General features: G+C 35.5%; 1 protein-coding gene across 1 annotated transcript; it reads right to left on the bottom strand.

Annotated features, from left to right (window-relative positions):
• Positions 1–6,014: 6,014 nt before the first annotated feature.
• Positions 6,015–13,276, bottom strand: LOC122276588 (microtubule-associated protein 70-2-like). Its single transcript, XM_043086420.1, has 11 exons — positions 12,882–13,276; positions 10,654–10,739; positions 10,045–10,110; positions 9,767–9,937; positions 9,435–9,605; positions 9,182–9,337; positions 8,924–9,070; positions 8,269–8,340; positions 7,653–8,189; positions 7,369–7,559; positions 6,015–6,316 (listed from the first exon to the last, which is right to left on the bottom strand). Exons 1-11 carry the CDS (start codon positions 13,096–13,098, stop codon positions 6,289–6,291), a joined length of 1,842 nt encoding a protein of 613 aa, XP_042942354.1. The 5' UTR covers positions 13,099–13,276; the 3' UTR covers positions 6,015–6,288.
• Positions 13,277–20,675: the final 7,399 nt, after the last annotated feature.

The raw sequence follows: 20,675 nt of genomic DNA, 5'->3' as shown, positions 1-20,675 counted from the left end.
GATTAAGGTACGGTTAGGCAGTAATATCATTATTTTAAGTTTTAAGATAAAATATTATTATTATTTTAAAATTTAAAAAAATTTAAAAAAATTAAATTATTTATTAGATTTTATATAAGATTTATAAAAATTATAATGATAAAATAAAAATTTTAAATTATAAATAAAAAATTTGAGGGCCAAACAGAAATTTGTAAATACAAACCAAAACCCTAGGTCCCTAATTGCTATAGCGTCGTTATTCCCACAAAATTTTTCATTTCACCTATTAATTCTATTTATTATAATTTTTTTAAATTTTAATATAAAAATAATATATTTTAATAATATTTTATTTAATTTTTAATTAAACTAAATATGATTAAATATGACTTAAGAGAAGTAATTAAGTCTTCATTTGTGTTAAAGATAGATGAGATAAATTAAATTAAGTCATAATTACTTCTCCTAAGTCATATTTAATCATATTTAGTTTAATTGAAAATTAAATAAATATTAGTAAAATATAATTTTTTATTTTATTTTATTTTTTAAATTATTTATTATTAAAAAAGCTGTGCAGGTAGGTGACTTCTCAATTTTTACACCAAATAAGTTGAAATAACATCTCAATAAATGAGACTCATGTGATTTATGGTGCGGGTGAGTGTATTGAATCAACCCTCTTTTCTCTCCCCTCTTTCCCGCGCACTCTCTCCTATCTCCTCTTTCCTCTTTCCCTTTCTTTCTCTCTCTTTTTTCTTTCCCTTTCTCTGCAATTTAGTGTTAGGGGTTGATTTATTCAATAAGAATCTAGCAGTTTGCAAAGTGTTTGAGTTCGATTTATTCTGGATTATCTTTTTGCTTCCGTGAGCGCTGCTTTCCTTTCTCTAATTTTCTTGCCGAGCTGCCCAAGAGACTTGTTCTGAGAAGGTCGAGAAGATGGGTTGCCTTTTTTACTTTCTCCTGATTCTCTAGTTTGTTCTTGGGTCGATTACTGATTCATTAGTACCATATTTTGGTTTCTTAATGAATTCATCAATCGATAATTCATTAGTATATTTGCATCATCCTAACCACCTAACTTTATTTAGCTTTAATAATGCCCAATAATTGATGCTGGATAAAACGTAATTGAAGCAAGGACCAATTAGTTTACTGGGTTGTGTTTTTATGTTGTCTCAATGGGTTGTTTGTGACGGCTCCAAATCTCCACATACGGATACGGAAAAATTGAGACGTCCAAATGATGACAACACGGGTCACCACCCTACCGACGAGTGCTAAGTGTGTGTATAAGTATAAATGTGCAAAAAGAAACACGCAGTGGGTAACAAAAGTCTCATAACTAAATACCATAAATTTTTTCTTAATTTGATACAAAGCTGTTCAAAACATACATATTAAAATATTACAAATCATAAATATAGTTTTAAAACTAACTACAAAACATAACTCCAACTCAGAATTCCGACGAAGCCGCATCCTTGGGCTCAGCCTCCTCCTCCTCCTCGAACTCTGCATCAAAATCTACGGTACTAAAAATAATGCCGCAGGTAAGTAAGATACAAACACCACTAGATAAAAACATATTAAAACTTAAACAATATGCATGAAATAAAAGCCAATACACATGACCCGTAAGACCATATTTTTTCACACACGTCAAAAAATCATTTGGCCCAAAAACATAACTTTTAAAACCAGTCATCGCCATTATCCCGGATAATGGCCTAAATCAAAACCACCATTTTTTCCAGAAAATGGATCACATAGTCTCAATCATACCTCGCCATTTTCCCAGAAAATGGCCCACAACCAAAATCATAAAACCGATCCAATTATTGCATGCACCATGATCTCCCATAGGGATCATCTGCACACTTTGGCTCATGTGCTACACCACAGGTAACGTCTACGCGTGTGACACCTAAACGAACGATGTCCAGTACTCGCGCCCAGTGCATCCCTGGACTAGGCCATCCTCTAGTCCCCACCACTCTAGGGACCGCGGAGTCGACACGACAGCATTACCGTATCGTGCGATCCGGTCATCGCCCAGCAACAACTCAGGAGATATTACTTAGTATTATCCACTCCAAAGTGACCAGAAGAGCTCTACCGAGATAATACTCCATCCCGGCTTGAGGTCGTGATACACACGCATTCGGAAATCTATTTACGCCAACAAAACATGATTTTCTCAATTTAAATAAAATGCACGTGCATGCACCATGTAAATGCAACCTCAAGGCACAAAACAACCAACCAATCACAAATCAATAAACCAAGCAACTCCGTCATCGATCCATCCGACCCCCGAACTCTTCAGATTCAGTCCGGAATCAACCAACCAACCAGATAATTTATTGTAAGAGCAAAATATATTTAAATCTAAAAGTAGAATTTGGAAAATACTTACAGCGCTATACGGTATTTTTTGAAAGCTCGCGGCGTTGCAAACGGTGGAGAAAAAACAACGTAACAGTGTATTTTACACTGTGGCCGTGGGTATGAAATTACCCACTTTCAAACGGGGATAAACTAAGATACGAAATTGATTGGGAATGGTCTTGAAATATTTATGAAGTTAAAGGAAGTGAGTTTTAGGCGTGAGTAGCGATGGAAGAGCTTAAAGGGGCTGAACGAAGTTGAGCTCGTGGGAGCTACTCAGGTAACGGATTGGGGCCGGAATTGGGTGGGTTAGGTCGGCAAAAGGTAGGGGAAGAAGTTGTGAATAGGTAGTGGCCGGAAGTGGAGCGACAGCGCCAGAATCGGCAAAAAGCCGTGCGAAAAGAAATGGCTGTAGGAGGATAACGGCGGCTCGGATGGAGGAAATTTTTGGTGGAGGTGTTCACTGGCCGGAGGGGGTTTGAATGGTGGGGGTGGTGTTGACCACGACGGGAGGAGAAAGAAACATCTAGGCGTACACGGGAGAGAAGAGAAAAAGAAAAAGAAAAAAGAAAGAAAGAAAGAAGGAAAGAAAAGGAAAAAGGAAAAAGAAAATAAAATAAATGAGGTCAAACCCTCACTCCGGAATTCAAAAACTGATATGCAGAAAACGATTTTAAAAAACGTAAAACGACTAAAATAAATTAAACGCTACATCAAATAAAATAAAACTAATTTAAAATATAATAATTTAAAATAAAATAACCAATATATTAATTGAATTAAAAATACCCCTTCAATAAAAATACACGTAAAAACAGGTCCACACATTGTTTCTTTTGGCAGGGTTTTTTGGTTGTAAATTTGTGTTGTTTTTTATTCTTTGGTTCGAGTCTTGCTGTAGTGATGGAACAGACTCTTACCTTAAGCTCAAAGTTTAAATTTTTCTTTTCCGTAAACTATATTCTCTGTAAATTTCTCAGAGCACAATTTGAGCAGCAAATACAATTTTTTTCGTTTGTTATACTGCTAGCCAAATTTTTCTACTTCTCTTTGCTCCCATGCGAAGAAATATAAGCACTTTAATTTTCTTCCCTAGTGTAGTTTAGCAGATTTCCTGCAAAAGCCATAGGTTTCTCTCTCCGAGGTCCAAGCACCTACCATAAACAGGATAAGAACGAGGCTTTGCTTCGGAAAAATTCTCTATTGGAAGAGATTCATGCTGTGATATGTTCGGAGACAATCAGAGTCAGATTTTGGCAGAGGAGAGAGGAACTTGCAGAAGATGTGGTGGAGAGAGAGAGAGAGAGAGAGAGAGAGCGACCCCCGAACACCTCGGACTCAGTCCGGAATCAACCAACCAACCAGATAATTTATTGTAAGAGCAAAATATATTTAAATCTAAAAGTAGAATTTGAAAAATACTTACAGCGCTATACGATATTTTTTGAAAGCTCGCAGCGTTGCAAACGGCGGAGAAAAAACAACGTAACAGTGTATTTTACACTATGGGCGCGGGTATGAAATTACCCACTTTCAAACGGGGATAAACCAAAACACGAAATTGATTGGGAATGGTCTTGAAATGTTTATGAAGTTAAAGGAAGTGAGTTTTAGGCGTGAGTAGCGGTGGAAACGGCGGTGGAAGAGCTTAAAGGGGCTGAACGAAGTTGAGCTTGTGGGAGCTACTCCGGCAATGGATTGGGGCCGGAATTGGGTGGGTTAGGTCGGCAAGAGGTAGGAGAAGAAGTTGTGAATAGGTAGTGGGCGGAAGTGGAGCGACAGCGCCAAAATCGGCAAAAAGCCGTGCGGAAAGAAAGGGCTGTAGGAGGATAACGGCGGCTCGGATGGAGGAGATTTTTGGTGGAGGTGTTCACTGGCCGGAGGGGGTTTGAATGGTGGGGGTGGTGTTGACCACGACGGGAGGAGAAAGAAGCATTTAGGCGTACACGGGAGAGAAGAGAAAAAGAAGAAGAAAAAAGAAAAAAAGAAGAAGGAAAGAAAAGGGAAAAGGAAAAAGGAAAAAGAAAAAAGAAAAAAGAAAATAAAATAAATGAGGTCAAATCCTCACTCTATAATTCAAAAACTGATCTGCCGAAAACGATTTTAAAAAACGTAAAACGACTAAAATAAATTAAACACTACATCAAATAAAAAAAAACTAATTTAAAATATAATAATTTAAAATAAAATAACCAATATATTAATTAAATTAAAAATACCCATCCAATAAAAATACACGTAAAAACAGGTCCACACATTGTTTCTTTTGGCAGGGTTTTTTGGTTGTAAATTTGTGTTGTTTTTTATTCTTTGGTTCGAGTCTTGCTGTAGTGATGGAACAGACTCTTACCTGAAGCTCAAAGTTTAAATTTTTCTTCTTCGTAAACTATTTTCTCCGTAAATTTCTCAGAGCACAATTTGAGCAGCAAATACAATTTTTTTCGTTTGTTATATTGCTAGCCAAATTTTTCTGCTTCTCTTTGCTCCCATGCGAAGAAATAGAAACACTTTAATTTTCTTCCCTAGTGTAGTTTAGCAGATTTCCTGCAAAAGCCATAGGTTTCTCTCTCCGAGGTCCAAGCACCTACCATAAACAGGATAAGAACGAGGCTTTGCTTCGGAAAAATTCTCTATTGGAAGAGATTCATGCTGTGATATGTTCGGAGAGAATTGGAGTCTGATTTTGGCAGAGGAGAGAGGAACTTGCAGAAGATGGGGTGGAGAGAGAGAGAGAGAGAGGGGGGGAAGATATTTAAAAAAGGTATAATCTATCGCATTTAGGTGTAAAGTCTAATTTATTGCAGTTCTTACGTGACAGATCGTTATTGACTCGTATAAAAATGGAGAAGCCACCCGACCGGCTGGGAGCTTTACCCGTGTTTTATTTACACTACTGAAAATCCAAATCCCCCCTCCAAATTATAATTAGAATCTCCCCAAAATAATTTTCTAATATCACCTCCAAACTAAAGAAATTATCACTTAAATTTCCAATTCGAAAAATAAAATGTGGGTTTTCCTATCTTTTAAAATTGACAGTTTAAATTGTCTGTTTTTTTTTTTTTTTTGTAAGCTTTAATGATTAAAGTTTAATGAGTGAGCAAATATATTTTTAAAGAAATGTTACTATATCCCTCTATTTATATGGCTCACTTTGCCTCAATGATATGACATGACTATTTAGCGTCACATAAATTATAAATTATAAATATAACCATAAAAGGAATAAAAGAAACTTAAATACTAAAATTTCAGTTTTCATCTTTTTTATGTTTTCAGATTATTTTATTTTGAATATATAATTTTTTACTTTTTTTAACATACCAAATAGTACCACATGATCATGCCACGTGAAAGGGAAAAAGTGAGAGATATAACTAAGACGGTACAGTAACATTACTCTATTTCATATAATAGTGAGGCACCCAAAATTAGAAATTTGGTTTTTTCACCTAAGTTTAAGATTTATTCACTTTTATTTAAAAAAAGAAAGAAATCGAGGAGACGAAAACCAAAGTGTATCTTACAAACGAAACAGTTCCATTCGGACCATTCCAATAAACAACTTGGCGTACGTAAAAGTTTCAAAGTACAATAAGATCAATGCCCTGAGGGAGTAAAAAGTGTATCTGACAAAAACCTTTACGGGAGATTTCACGGCACCCTTGAACTTAATTATATATTACTTCAGAATAACATTAGTAGTAGAGCACATATACAGGGCAGGATGAATTCCTGGAAAATCTACTGTCAGTTCTTTACATCTTGGCCACTCGGCTGATACAGTATAAATATATGGGAGTGGTAGAAGGACAAAAAATAAAGACAAAACCATACAAAATATATATATAATAGACTGCAGGGCCCCGGAACTTAAAGGATTCCTTTTCTGGTCAATTTCGTCACGAACTCGATTCAGTTGCCTATTGAGTTTCCAGCATTCCTGAAATATAAGTATAGCTGTTAAAGAAATGGTTGTAATTTTATGTTGGAAGTTACCCATGTTGTAATTGCTTTTAACAATTTGTGAGAATCTCCTTGACAAACGCTGTGCCAAATCACAAACCTCTTAACTACGGCCATGGACGCGCAACACGGATTCAATGTAATAACATCATGAAAACATCATATTACATAGCTTAAATGTACAGAAGACACATTTCCTGTTCCCCAAGATGCATTAAAGAATCTTTATCTCAGGAAGTCAGTAATACCATGAGAGTTCCTCAATTTGTGACGATGAAAACATTGTTATGGATGAGCATTCTTTACGATTTCTGTATTTTCTCACACAAGTGAAAGAGTAGCATACCCAATGATGTGAGAAAATCCTGACAATATGTTTGATACCTCATTTCTCATATCAAGTATTGTGCTACAGCTTTTGATGTGTTATGGTCTGCTTGGGGCTTCACAAAGCTCTCTAAAAAGCTCCTCTATCGTACCATCAGTTCCCATAGTTCTAACAAAAACTACTGCATGGATCTCTTCACAGAAACATATAATCGCGTGTCCGTAGACTATCATTAGAAAATTTTGGCCTAGTGTAAGGGAATATCATTTTCTTTAACTCTTTTCTATTGAGAAAAACTAAAAAGTGCAGGACACAGGTCAGAGAAGTGTTGGTATCAGACAAGCGCTGGACAAGCACATGGCACCTACATAGAGAAGTCATGCTGCATTGCCTTAAACCCAACCTTTTTATGAACCAAATGATCTACGGAAGTTAAAAACTTATGTCCAATAATCACCCATTGTGAGCAGAAATAAACAAATAAATAAAGCACCAGCAGTTATGGGGCATCAAAATGACAGGGTCACACATTTCATAATACTAATACTACCAGCATTTGTATTCAAGTCCTGACCTATATTTGTAGAATTTGAAGAGGCTTACCAAACAGAAGGATATGCTCCTGAGCGTGTCTGTCACACATTCACACAGAAGAGGGAACTACACTAACAGACTTAATTTTCCACATGTAAGAACTTTACCTCGCAGAAGTTAAATGAGAACTATTTACAGCTCCACCTCTGGGACCAATTACGCGCCGAGCTCTCATATCATGCTCCTTGCTGACACGCATAGCAGAAACTTCCTTTTCCATGGCAGCTACTTCTCTTCGCATCTTTTTGGCCTCAATTTCCATTGCTTTGTTCAATGTATCAACCTTCTTTGCCAACATCTGCTTAGTTTTAGATTACAAACAACAGATTACATCAAGAGTATGGGGGGTCAGAGAGGCTCCAAAATAAAACGAACTGGTAGACCATCTAACCTCAATTGCATCGTCCTTGTCCTTGAGTGTCTGATCTTTCTCATGGCAAGCTTTTCTCAGAGATATGACCTCTTTCTGTAACATATCATACAGTATTCCAGAAACGTAATCTTCATGTTCTGGGTTGGTTTTCTCAATTGGAGTCCCATTTGCACTCTCCTCATAAGTACCATTCGTTTCACTAATTAGGGTCTCATCACTGATATTGGTGGGCACATTATCATTCACACCTGCAACTGGCATCAACTTATCTCTATCCAGGGATCTACTACCACCATCAAACGATCTAGATGAGATCTTAACATGCTTTAATAATGTGCTCGCATGATTAGATCTGAGAGTCCCATATTGTGAATTTGGTGTTCTCTTTGATAAAAACCCATTGGAGGATGATCTAGAGAAATTCTCTGCTCCACCTAGAGACTGACGCCTTGAAGACCCATTGCTTGTGCTTCTTCCTTCGGAAGCAATGCGGGAATTACCATTGGATGCTTTAAGCCTTTCCTCTAAAACTTTAAATCGCACTTGGTATTTTTCCTAAGAAATCAAGTGATAGATCAAAAGTTGAGAAGTGCTTCACAGCAAGTAATGTGAACAGGTTAATTAGTTTACTCACTTTAAGTTGCGCTTCTGCTTTTGCAGTCCGCTCAGCTACTGCCAATTTATCTCGGAGCTGTTGCATTTCTCCCTGCAAAATATATTCAGCGCTCAAATCACCCTCATATTTAGTCCTTGTCTTGAAATTCAAAAGTTTTATATCACACAAGTGACATCTGCAACTAGCATTTCACGTAGTCTATCTACTCGTTACCCAGAGTCTTATTCCAATGAACTGTTTCAACATCCTGGTTATTTATAATTACACAAACTAGACAAGAATAGCTTCTCTCTCTCTCTCTCTCTCTCTCTCTCTCTCTCCTCCACGTGTCATGAAAGAATCCCAAGTCACCTAGGGTTATATAACTAAGCACGTCATTTTTTATGAGAGGATTAAGCCAATAAGAATAAAAGTTTGGATGTCAGTTCAAACGACTCCTTTTCCAGGATTATTCAATCAATCAATACAATAAAAGTACAAGCTAACAGCAGAACATAGTGTCTTAAGAATATTCAAAGCTGAGGAAAAAAATAGCTATGTGAGTTATAGGAGTAGGATGCTCTAACAATTATTGGAAAGTATCTTAGAATAATGATATTTGCACAGCATTTAGGTAATTGAAAGGGTTAATTCGAGGAACATGGTAAGCTGGCATCGAACACATATTACTTGCCTGGAAAAATCTTCTTTCCTCAAGCCATTGCTTAACTGGCATCAATTTGTCATTGGCATCTTTCCACTCATTTGCAACCACAGTGGCAACACGATTTGCAGTAACCTTTGCACGAGCTACCTCCCGTTCCAAAGTTTTTCTCTCCTCCTAAGTGCAAGCCTGAAGGTTAGACTCAATTTGGAGCACTTCTAACACACTCAAAACAACTACCAGCTGTCTTTTGGAAGAACTGAAAATTCCAAGAGTAACAGTCATTACATTCATCTCTTGCACTTTTCGTTGATAATCGCGCACAGCATTAGCAGCAGCACCACCAGCCAAAACAGCCTCCTCAAGCTCGCGAACAGTTTGGGTTAGCTTTTCAACCTCCGCAACCTTCTGCCGATGCATTTTGTCGAGGATTTTGTTCTCCTCCTGATATGTGAGCAAGACACATTAAATCAAGCTGTAAGTTTATGCCTTGCTTTACACGGATATTCCGAAATAGACTGTTATTGAATGAGAGAAAAACCTGGCATATTTCAATCTGCTTCATTAGCTCCTGGTTTTTGTTTTGCAGATCATCAACCAAAGATGCTTTAGCCATAGCAATCTGAACAGTTCTCTCAGCCTCGAGAAGAGCAGCCTCTTTGGATTTGGTAAGCCGATCAAGCGCTCTATTGTCATCTTGCAACTTTGCTACCTAAAGATAAAGCATCGTGCAGAGGCAGAAAATTCCAAATTACTCTCTCTAAGATGCTGATATATGCAAATGCATGAAACTTGGTGGTTTTAAGTAAAACATCAAGACCACAAACAACCAAATGAAGTCACAAAATTACGAGGTCAAAATATAAATTAGACCTCCAGCCTGGCCAGCTTAAGCTCTGCCTCTAGTGGAGTTATAATGGCCTCAATGGGAGGCATTTCATCATCCTTCTGTGCAGCATGCACTCTTCGAAGTGTGGCTTCAGCAGCAAATTGTGCAGCCAATGCAGCTTTTTTCTCGTCATTTATCTTCTTGATCTCAAGGTTCTGCAAATAAAGATATACTCATTGTAATGAGGACAAAAATAACCTTTTCTTTTTGTTGTAAAATATAAAACTTTAAATTAAGAGACTACAAGAGACATAAGCACTACCTTGCCCTCCAAAAGAGCTTCGGTTGCTTTCAGCTTCTCATCCACTTTCTTCAGCTCATCTGTAAGCTGAAATTCAAAGATAATACTGAGAATCTTATAGATACGAATGGTTACATGTGCATTACTGTTCAACTGTCATATTTTGTAGGAGTCTGGTGAAGGTTTAATTTTGGTTTTGGTGTAAATTTGTCTACAAGACTCAACCGTTTCCACTGTTTTTCCTAATTCTCTCCATAGGGTATTATTCATTGTGGATATATCAAATGTATTGATGGTACTTCAAACAACAATGACCGATAAAAGTGTCTTTACCATATGCTTATTGGATAAGTTTGAGATTTATGCACCAGCTCTTCATTTATATATATATATATTATGTTATTACTAAGCTATGTGATTAAAGAAGGCTAATAAAATCACTTTGATGTCCTCTGCTCACTTATCTAATATATATCATTACCCACTAATGCATATTTGGAGCATTGGAAGTCGGCAACAATATGCATCTCAGAGAAAATAGCTCCATCTGCCGTGATGTTGTATGCAAAATTGATTCAGATTGATATCCGTGATATACAAACTTTGAAATCCATATTAATATAATAGCACCTCTTCAACGGCCTTCTCTTTGAGGCGCTCCGAGTTCTTCAAGGACTTGACTTCTGCAAGTGCATCTCCCAATTCCCGATCTTTATCTGTAAATTTATTCAAATGAACCATGCATCTAATTTTACATTTGATTTTATAAAGACCTAGGAGCATGAATTCCAGTAGCATTCAATCTCAATCAAGCACCAAACAAAGAATTCCAAAAACAAAAAGTAAAGGCAAAGAAGAGGAAATGGTGCTCCATGGTTTTAATCAACTGCAGTTTATTCAAATAATACTTGAATGACCAACAAAACTTTATTTAGGCAGTGCTGGGAACACACAAATTTACATTTGCACGTTAACATGATTTTTCCATGTAGCAAAAGAACTTAGTGGCTGCCTAAACAATCATAAGCAACATATAGAGACATGAAAATAGTTAAAATGAATGCTTGGAGGAGCAAATTTTGGCCAAAAAACAGATTTCATAATTCTACCTGGCTATGCAGCTGATGTTCCAAAAAACAGATTTCCATTCAATGGGACTCAGCACATGCCTGTTTAATGCTTTTACATTCCAAGTCATCAGCATGTAAAGTTTGAAATGGGTAATTTACATGGGAAATTAAGTTGTGAATAGTTCTTTAGGGTATCATGCACATCTGATTTGTGCATCCTTGTTCAAGAGAGATGGTATCAGAACCAACCTGATAATAGCGGGTGGCTCAAGGTCAGTATGACATTATTGGTTTTCCTGACAAGGATACAAGGATCTGAAGGGGAAATTGTGGTACCCCAAAAGTGCTTTGAAGGAGCTTTTGTGATGACAAATATTTTTAAGGTATCATATGTAGACTAACACATTCTGAGGTCATGAAAAAATATCCGGTACATACTAAATTGCACTGGACTATAGTCAATTATGGATGCCTTAATTATGATTAGTCCTTTTAGAATATCATGCAGATGTTGCTAGTACCTCTAAAGTCATCGCATGAGTCCTCTTTAGTAAGTAGAAACAAGGTTGGTTTCAAACGAAATTTCCAATTCTTGTAGTTACAGTTTGTGGATCAGTTTTCATTTGAAGAGTATGATACCATCAAAAGTAACTCAGAAAGAAATTATTTTTCTGCCATCATATCTATAAGCCTTATCTACATGTACATAGCATCAATGTTCCATTTGTTTTGAATGCATTATTGTTTTAGAAAAAGGTCCTTGGAGAACCTTGTTTTTATGAAGCTTGATGAATCCGAGTCATGCAGATTGCATTCCAGTAATCTTTTTTCAATGATATCTCTTTACCACAATTCCATAAAATTGATGCCCGCATCAACCTCTGAGCAACCAGGGAAAAGAAAAAAGAGAGAACAGAGAGGAGAGGGTTGACATTTTCCAACAATGTAATGCCTGATGGTTGTTAAGATATAAACTAAATAATAAAATCTACCTCTTCCCATCAGTTTAAACTTTTGGGACAAATGGTTATTTCACATTGTATCAAAGCAAAGGTCCTAAATTCGAATCCTAACTCTACACTCTACCCCATTTAATTAAATATTCTACATGTTGGGCCACTCATTGAGGAGGAGTCTGTCCACACGTGAGGAGGGTCTTAAAATATAAAATAAATAATAAAATCTACGTCTTTACATTAGCTTAAGCTTTTAGAACAAGTGGTGATTTTACAATAATTTACTTACCAGGCCACCTCAACCATCACTAGATATACAAAGGCGCTTTTTTGTTTTGTTTTACCAATACTAATTTATAATGAAAGCAGATATGCAAAAGACACAAAATTACAAAACAAAAAATATTATATAAATTTACTCTATCATTGGACAAGATATTAATCAGAGAGGAAGGAGAAAGAATCTTCCCCGTTCTTTCATTAATGAAAGTTTTATTTTTAAGACAGGTCCAATTTAGACCCAATCTCTCTCCTTTTTTTTCCTCCAGATAAAGTTTTCCAGGAAAAGTGTTTTTATCTGTTGCCAAAGAAGGAAAAATCTAGCCACCTGATCAAACAATTAGAAATAAATTCTGTAACCAAAACGAAAAAATGCAAGGCTTCCTAACTCCATTAAATGCTTCCACACCATTCTAGTGTTATTGAGCTCTAGAAGAGTGCAGCCTTTATCTTCAGCTAGCCGCTTAATGTGCATGCAAACAAATTTTACCGGGAAAAATAACAGATATAATTCTGAGCCGGACAAACAAGGGAGAGAGAGAGAGACGGGAACCTCGAAGTTCGTTCTCGAGGCGGTTGAGCTCGACGCGGACGGGATCGGAGCCATGAAAGAAGGTGATGATGTCATCAGCGTCGGAGCCAGCTCTTGACAAGACACCGGCGGCGGCGGCGGCGTTGGGCTTCTTGGTTCGAGCCCTGAACGAAGAGGACGAGGTCAGCACCGGCGCTGCCACTGCTTCCCCGTTCCAACCAATGTGATTGCTCGACATCAGAGATCCGCAGCAAAAACCAGAGAAAGAGGTCTGAGCGTGAAAGCGTTTATCTCAGCACATGTATTATCTTTATTCTCCGAAGAGAGAGAGTGAAGAGAGATATATGGTTGCATTAAGGGGGGTTTAAAACTTTAAACGCTAAGGATAGAGACAGTGAGAGGTTGATTACAGAGAGAGAGAGAGAGAGAGAGGTGAGTCTGCTAGTATGCGTCGACTGTGTACGTTTTATAGAGTACACCCGCATTTCAATTTTTGATTTTATGGGATGCTTTGGAGTGAAGAACGGTGCTTCTCATGGATTATCGTATAATTATATTAATATGATCCATAAATATTTGTAGAAAATATAATAAAATAAAAATTCTTATTATTTTTTATTATTTATTTTAAGTATTTTTTAATATTTTTAATCATTAAAAAAGCTTTTTAAAAATATATAACTTTATTAATAATCACTTTTTTAATTATTAAATAAAATTAAAAAAATAATAAACCTGTCATTATCTATAAAATAAAGCATTGCGACTAGAATTTATACGCTGGAGTCAACTTCGTATAACTTGAGATATGATAAACAACATTAATTAGCATTCAAGCTTGAAGAGTACTCGAGGGAAGTTAGTTGAAGTTGGGATGGGACTTCATCCCAATGTTTTAAGCTCATCCAATTCAATTTTTTATTTATTTATTTTTATCTGTATATTAAAGTAAAAAGCGATTGATCGTGAAGTAAATTTTGAGATATTTATTGTTAAACGTTTTGAAAATATTAAATATTAAAAAAATTAATAATTTAATTTTTTATTATTAGAGACCGTAATATAAAACTCTAGAGAATTTGACCCGACCTGCTCTTTAATTCATCCAAAGTTCAACAAAATCTAAAAACTCTAATGCACTAATTAATTTTGATAAGGTGGAATGCATTCTAAGTGCCTGTTTAGGTTAAAGTTTGGTGGTTTAAAAAAGAAAAAAGCTACTCTTTCATATAGGGGCTCTCGAGAGTTATTTTTTTATAATTTAATAATTAAAAAGTATTTTTAATAATATTGTATTTTTTTAAATATTTAAAAGCGTTAAAAATGCATGAAAAAAAAAACACTATCAAGATCCCCTGTCGGGATCTACCATGTGTGGTTATAGCGCCGCTCTTTAAAAATTACTTTTAACAATTTAAAAACTCTTTTCATAAAAAAAATAAAAATAAAAATAAAAACAAAAAGTCTATATTTAGTAAATTTGTAAAAGAAAATATTTGAAGTAGTTAAAAAATAATTGAGAGTCTAATATTTTGAAAAATATTTTAAAAATTACGGTAACTAGCGTGCATGTTTTTTAAATAGTAAAAGAACTTTTTAATAATAGAAAGAAAATGCTAAATGTACTAAAAAAAATTTATGCAAAATTTACTTATCCGCATATTAGTTATTGATATGTTAAAAATCATACAATTTAAAATTCAAAATTTAAATTTAAATTCAAAAGTTCAACAAAATCTAAAAACTCTAATGCACTAATTAATTTTGATAAGGTGGAATGCATTCCGCTGTCGGGATTTCCCATGTGTGGTTATAGTTATTAAATAGTAAAAGAACTTAATAATAGAAAGAAAATGCTAAATGTACTAAAAAAATTATAAAAAATTTACTTATCCGCATGTTAATTATTAATATGTTGAAAATTATGAAATTTTAAATTTTAAAAAAAATCTAATAAAATGAGTCTTGTAAATAAAAATATAAATACATACAGCAATACTCATAATATAATTATTTTAACAAAATTAGAAGATGTATGATAAGATATTATATGTCCTACCTATATTTAAGCAGACACTATAAATGAAAGGGCGATGCTACACCCATAAACACTCTCCATCAATAAGGTTAAACTCTATAAAAAAAAATATTTTTTAAAAATATTTAAATATTTTTTGAATAATTATAAATTTATTAATTATTAAAAAAATAAATTAAAAAAAAAGAGAGAGAGAGAGAGAGAAACCAATAGACAACTTTTGGGTGTTAGTTTTGTTTGGAAGATTATCATTTCCCTAAATGAAATCCGAGTTACCTTAGCTTTTGTTGGGTTAATTAAGCATCAATCATGTATTCCCCTCTCTTGCCATAAAAAAATTGGTAATTCAAGAAAGAAAAATGTTATTTGCACACGGCGTGGCGTATCATTCGCATACACGCGTCCACGTGGCTTAGTTAATGAAACGGTACGTTGCGTTTCATTAAGCCCTTTCTATGCAAATAGCATTTTTGAACCGCATCGAGGATTCCCCCTTCTTCGTTCTACCTCCCCTCTTCCTTCACGTATAGAAGCTGAATGAAATTAGGGTTAGATGACGGCTGACTAAGGTAAACGATTGTTCAACGACGACTACCTCCACACTTCTCTAGTCGTCAATTCCAGAAGCTTTGCGAAACCCATTTGAAAACCAAAAATTTTTTGCACCTTCACGCTGCAGAAAACACCCATTTGAAGAGCGGTGGTGCGAAACCGATTGTTCAGCTACAGAAGAAATTCCCTGCACCTTCGCACTTCCTCCATGGAACCCTCAATCACTTCAACCACATCTTCGAAGTTATTTGCTTTTATAAGTACACGTGCGTGTTCTGACGTTTTAGTTGCTTCGATTGCATAAACCTTCCTTGCACCTGCTTGTGCCAACCAAATAGCAAGAATACCACTGCCAGTTCTCACATCCAACACAGTCTTCTCCACAAATTCACCAAATTAATCAAAAATATATCCCAAAGGCAACATCATGCTACAATTAAAAGAAGTAATACTTAAAAAAAAAAAAGGACCATTACTCCCGATAAAAGCCAAGAACCCAAACTTCTTTTTTATCCTTTTAAAGGTATGATTCCCATGGGTTCTGTTATAAAACAATAAGAGGGCACACACACATTTACAAATGAAGACCATTGTGACGCCCCCAAATTCCGTTTGGGATTGGACGGACATTTGAAGCGTCGAGACATGCAACACAAGGTTACCTGCCCCCGTTCATGACATATAAGATGCAATAATCCTAACATGCATCTAACATTATGCAATATTCGCAGCGGATAATTTTTTTCTTTAGTAATACTATGCACCAAACTGAAAATATCCCAATACTTAAAACATACTTCATACATAAAGATCTATTGAATAACTAAGATCACAGCACTATTCCAAAATAGTTATGATCCAATAGTACTGGAGATGCAACTCCATCGTACAAGTAGTAATTTAACTACTATATTAATATTAACGATGCACCGTCGTTCAGTCGACTGTGTCTAGTTGGTCAGCTCCTGATCCTCCTTCAGGTCCTGTAACAAGATCTACCATTCGGGGGGAATGGTAGTTGGGACTACCACAGTGAGATTTGATTACAAATCTCAGCAAGTTAACAAAAAACTTCCATACAGACTAATGATGCATGGATGACAGTAAAAGCATAAATGCATAATCAAATTCATAAGTAATTTAAAGCATAACTTAGTGTACAACATAGCATAATTGACATAGCTTAAATTGAATCATGAAGTGAACTTGACTTAGCATGAACTTGCTCTGAAACTTGAATTAACATGAAAAATACATACTCCACAGTTGTTGTGGCCCCATGTATTCTACGTGTAAATACATACTCCACAGTTGTTGTGGCCCCATGTATTCTTCACAAACTTGACTTAACATTAAAAATACATACTCCACAGTTGTTGTGGCCCCATATATTCTACACAAACTTAATTTAACATGAAAAATACATACTCCACAGTTGTTGTGGCCCCATGTATTCTACACAACTTGACTTAACATTTAAAAATACATACTCCACAATTGTTGTGGCCCCATGTATTCTACACAAACTTGACTTAACATGAAAAATACATACTCCACAGTTGTTGTGGCCCCATGTATTTTACATATCACAATTGTAGTTAAATACATACTCCACAGTTGTTGTAGCCCCATGTATTCTATACATCACTATGCAGTTAAATACATACTCCACAGTTGTTGTGGCCCCATGTATTCTACATAAACTGAATATACTCAAGATGAAACGTGACTGGAATATGAAAGGACTGAAGCCCTGACGTAACATAACGTGACTTGAACATAATTTGAAATACATAACCAACTTGAGATAGTAACATTTCGTAACATGGCATAACATATAACAAACAACATATTTAGCATGATATATTTGTAATGTATAGTAATACATGACAGAATATATTGTGTAACAGATAAAAATTGATGACAGAATAAATTATGTATAATAGACAATTACATGATAACTTGGCATGTCATGACATATATGATAACATACATACATACACTAAAATTCTTTTACTTAGCACACATACACAGTAGACTATTAGTAAGTTAAAAGCTAACTTACCTCGATCTCCGCGTTTCTTATAAAACCTCAAGCGCGATCACGAGGAACTGTAATTAGTGATTCTAAAAGTTAGTACTAAATCACTAATAATTTGAAATATGGAAAAATACTAACTTAAAGAGTAAAATTTCCATTTTACTTTCTACATGTAGGAAAATGACCGTTTTACCCATAATTTAAGGATTTTGCATACTAACTCCAAAAGTCACCAAAATTTACATGCCTCATGTAAATTTTATCCTCAACTCAAATATCAATTTAGAAAAATTTAAAACTAATCACAACTATTAAAACTCCATAGGGCCGAAATTCTCATATGCTATTTCTATTGATTTTTGTTTCCAACTTGTTTTGATCAACCTTTTGATCTATGACTTATAAATATGTGATCTTCAAACCAAACCATCACATGGTTTAAAAAGATGTCCTAAAACATATATAAGCTTCTAATTCAATATCACATGGTTAAAAATTAACCAAAACATAAATTGAGCCAAGAACATCCACACTTTGGCTTATCTGAATATCTCTTTGCATAAAATTTCATATCTTTGAAACTAACATCAAATATCTTCAAAATAATAATATAACATGTATATAAGATGCTTAGGATCCTCCAATAAAATTATCAAAGTCATTAGAATAGGTTTAGACCATCAAAGAGTTAAACTTTCTCAAAATAGAAACTGTTTTTCTTCTTCCAGTTTCTAAGTTTCTAAATCTAAGCAAATATTTCATCAAAACCTTTAATCATGCAAAAATCCTCAACCAATAGTCATATATACATGTTAACAATACTCCATAAAAATTTCGGACCAATATCTATCCATTAGCTTGGTCAAAAACTCCAAACTATAACATATTCTCCAGTTTATCTCCCAGAATAACCTTTCTATAGTTTACACAATATTTTACTGACCAAATGATCTTCAAATGGGGCAAATAAGATATCCATGTAAACTAGACTCAAAAAGGAACAACTTATATGAATGAGACTTTATGATAAAACACTTACAACAGCTTCGAAATGGGCATGCAAAAGAACTCCTAAAAGCTGTCCGAGAGAGAATGTTTGATATTCTTTTAAAGAAACGTGTAAATGAAGATAAGTTCGTGGGTGATGGCTGGAGATGCTTATGGAAGAGATAAAGGAGATGATAAGGCTGGAGTTGAGAGTTGAGTGTGGTTTTCTCCTACCCAAAATATCTATAAAATATTATCTCAAAATATTCTATCCAATAATATCTATAAAAATCAGCTCAATATATTTTCCAAATGTGGAGTAGACTTGGAAGAGTAAGGTGGCTAAAATATTTATATGTGTATTTTAAATCTCTATTCTTAAGATATTTTCCAAATGTGTATTTTGCTTAGGTGTCATGATCTCACACCTTGATTTCATTCATAATTCCATCTAATGGTTTCTCTTTGTGCCAAGTATCTAATACTATTCATTATGTATGGTTAAGATCTTGCCAAGTGTCCAAATAAAATATTGCTAACCTAATTTGGACATTTCACACTATGATTTTGAAAACACTGCGCTCAGTACATTTACCGAGGTTACTATTCACTCCAAAAATAAACGTAATAAACTTAGTACTGAAAAATTCTAAATATTCAATTAAGCCTAGTGGTGTAGACTATAATGTATTCTGACACTTTTAACTATCTCAAATAATTAAAATCGCATTTCTGGCACCATAGTGAGTGATAACACTAACTATGTTGACAGGCTAAAATTTATGCGATTAGTCGATTCGTGTAAACTTACAGAGTTTTCACGAGGTTTCTAAAGTCAATAGAAATTCCTTAATTAAATTTCTAGCGGGCTGTTACAACCATCCTAATTAAGGGTTGAGTTTTATGCAGAGTGAAATTGCAGTTTCATATGATTGCATTCAACTAGAGAACGGAGTTGAAGTTAGCGTCCATGCGGACCCGATCAAAGAGCATCTCCTTCTGGTGGTAGAGAAAGGCGTAGGTGCAGAAATATTGGGCAAAATCCATGCCCTTGTCCACCGCAGTGGCGCTACGATCCCCGCCCACGATACCGTTTTGGAAGCTACCCATGTCTGACACTCACACTACCTTCTTCTTCAGAGAGAGAGAGAGAGCGTGTGTTTTTTTTTTTTTTAATATATTGGCTGACGTGTCATCAAACCACTTCAGTGGTTCTGCAACGGGTATCCAGCGGCAGGTACCTGTAGCAGAACTGTTCAAGAAAATTCCAACGAAAATGTTGGTAATCAGACATCTACCTTAATACGAGGCTTGATTCCAAGCAACCCAACACAAAAGTAAAAACCCAATAATTGAGCTGCATTTTCTGGTGGTCAAAAAAGTTAAAAGTACATAGAGCTACTCATAATAATATAATAATATTGCTTTCCTTTAAAATAATAAAAAAATAATAATAATATAATAATAATAACAATAATAATCGTAATGGTGAATACAAGATTACGAGTTGGGGGTTGGGTTAGACATCTCCCTCTCACCCCCCTACAATCCAACGGTCAGGACAGAAAAAGTGGAAAATCGCAAATTACTTGTACAAAGACGGATACAATGATTATGGCTGGCAGTCACGAGGGAACAGAACAAGGATGAGGCGGCGAAGCAGGGGAAGATGCGAAGAGAGAGAGGCAGGCGCGAAGAGGGAGGGAAGGAAGGGACAAGAGCACATGCGAGTGGGAAAAAGCTAGCGTAGATAAGAGAGGAGAGCACGCACGTGATGTGACACGAGCAAGCGTGCACTAGTTTAGAAGGAAACCAAACCTCCGACTCTTCAACATCATCAACCGCACGCGCCACCGCACGAGGTTGCATTCTGTTTCCCTTTCCTTTTCTAATTCCCCACGTGCTGTCGTTTATAGGTTTCCTGACACATGGCTCCTCTGTACGGAATTAAACTTGGCAATAATGAGGAGCAGATCGGGTCGAGTTTGATCATCCGGTTGGTACGAACATGATCCGTTTATTTTTAATTGATTTTGTTGGGGGTGGTTTTCAAATTTAGGGTCCCACCCACACATTATTGTGCACACACACCTTAGCACCTAAAATGTAGGAAGTGAGTGGTGGGTCACGTACTTGTTGAAATCTATATCCATATGCGTGGCCTCTTCATTATTTATTCGGATTTATTTTTCATCTT

Source organism: Carya illinoinensis, chromosome 9 (assembly GCF_018687715.1).
Source record: "Carya illinoinensis cultivar Pawnee chromosome 9, C.illinoinensisPawnee_v1, whole genome shotgun sequence".
Classification (NCBI taxonomy): domain Eukaryota; kingdom Viridiplantae; phylum Streptophyta; class Magnoliopsida; order Fagales; family Juglandaceae; genus Carya; species Carya illinoinensis.
This window is presented reverse-complemented; position numbering and strand designations above follow the sequence as displayed.

Coding starts and splice junctions, on each gene's coding strand:
- LOC122276588 (XM_043086420.1), bottom strand. CDS start 13,098: ATGTCGAGCAATCACATTGGTTGGAACGGGGAAGCAGTGGCAGCGCCG. Junction 10,111..10,653: donor AAGAGAAGGCCGTTGAAGAG/GTGCTATTATAT, acceptor TTTGAATTTCAG/CTTACAGATGAGCTGAAGAA. Junction 9,338..9,434: donor AGCAGATTGAAATATGCCAG/GTTTTTCTCTCA, acceptor CTCACATATCAG/GAGGAGAACAAAATCCTCGA.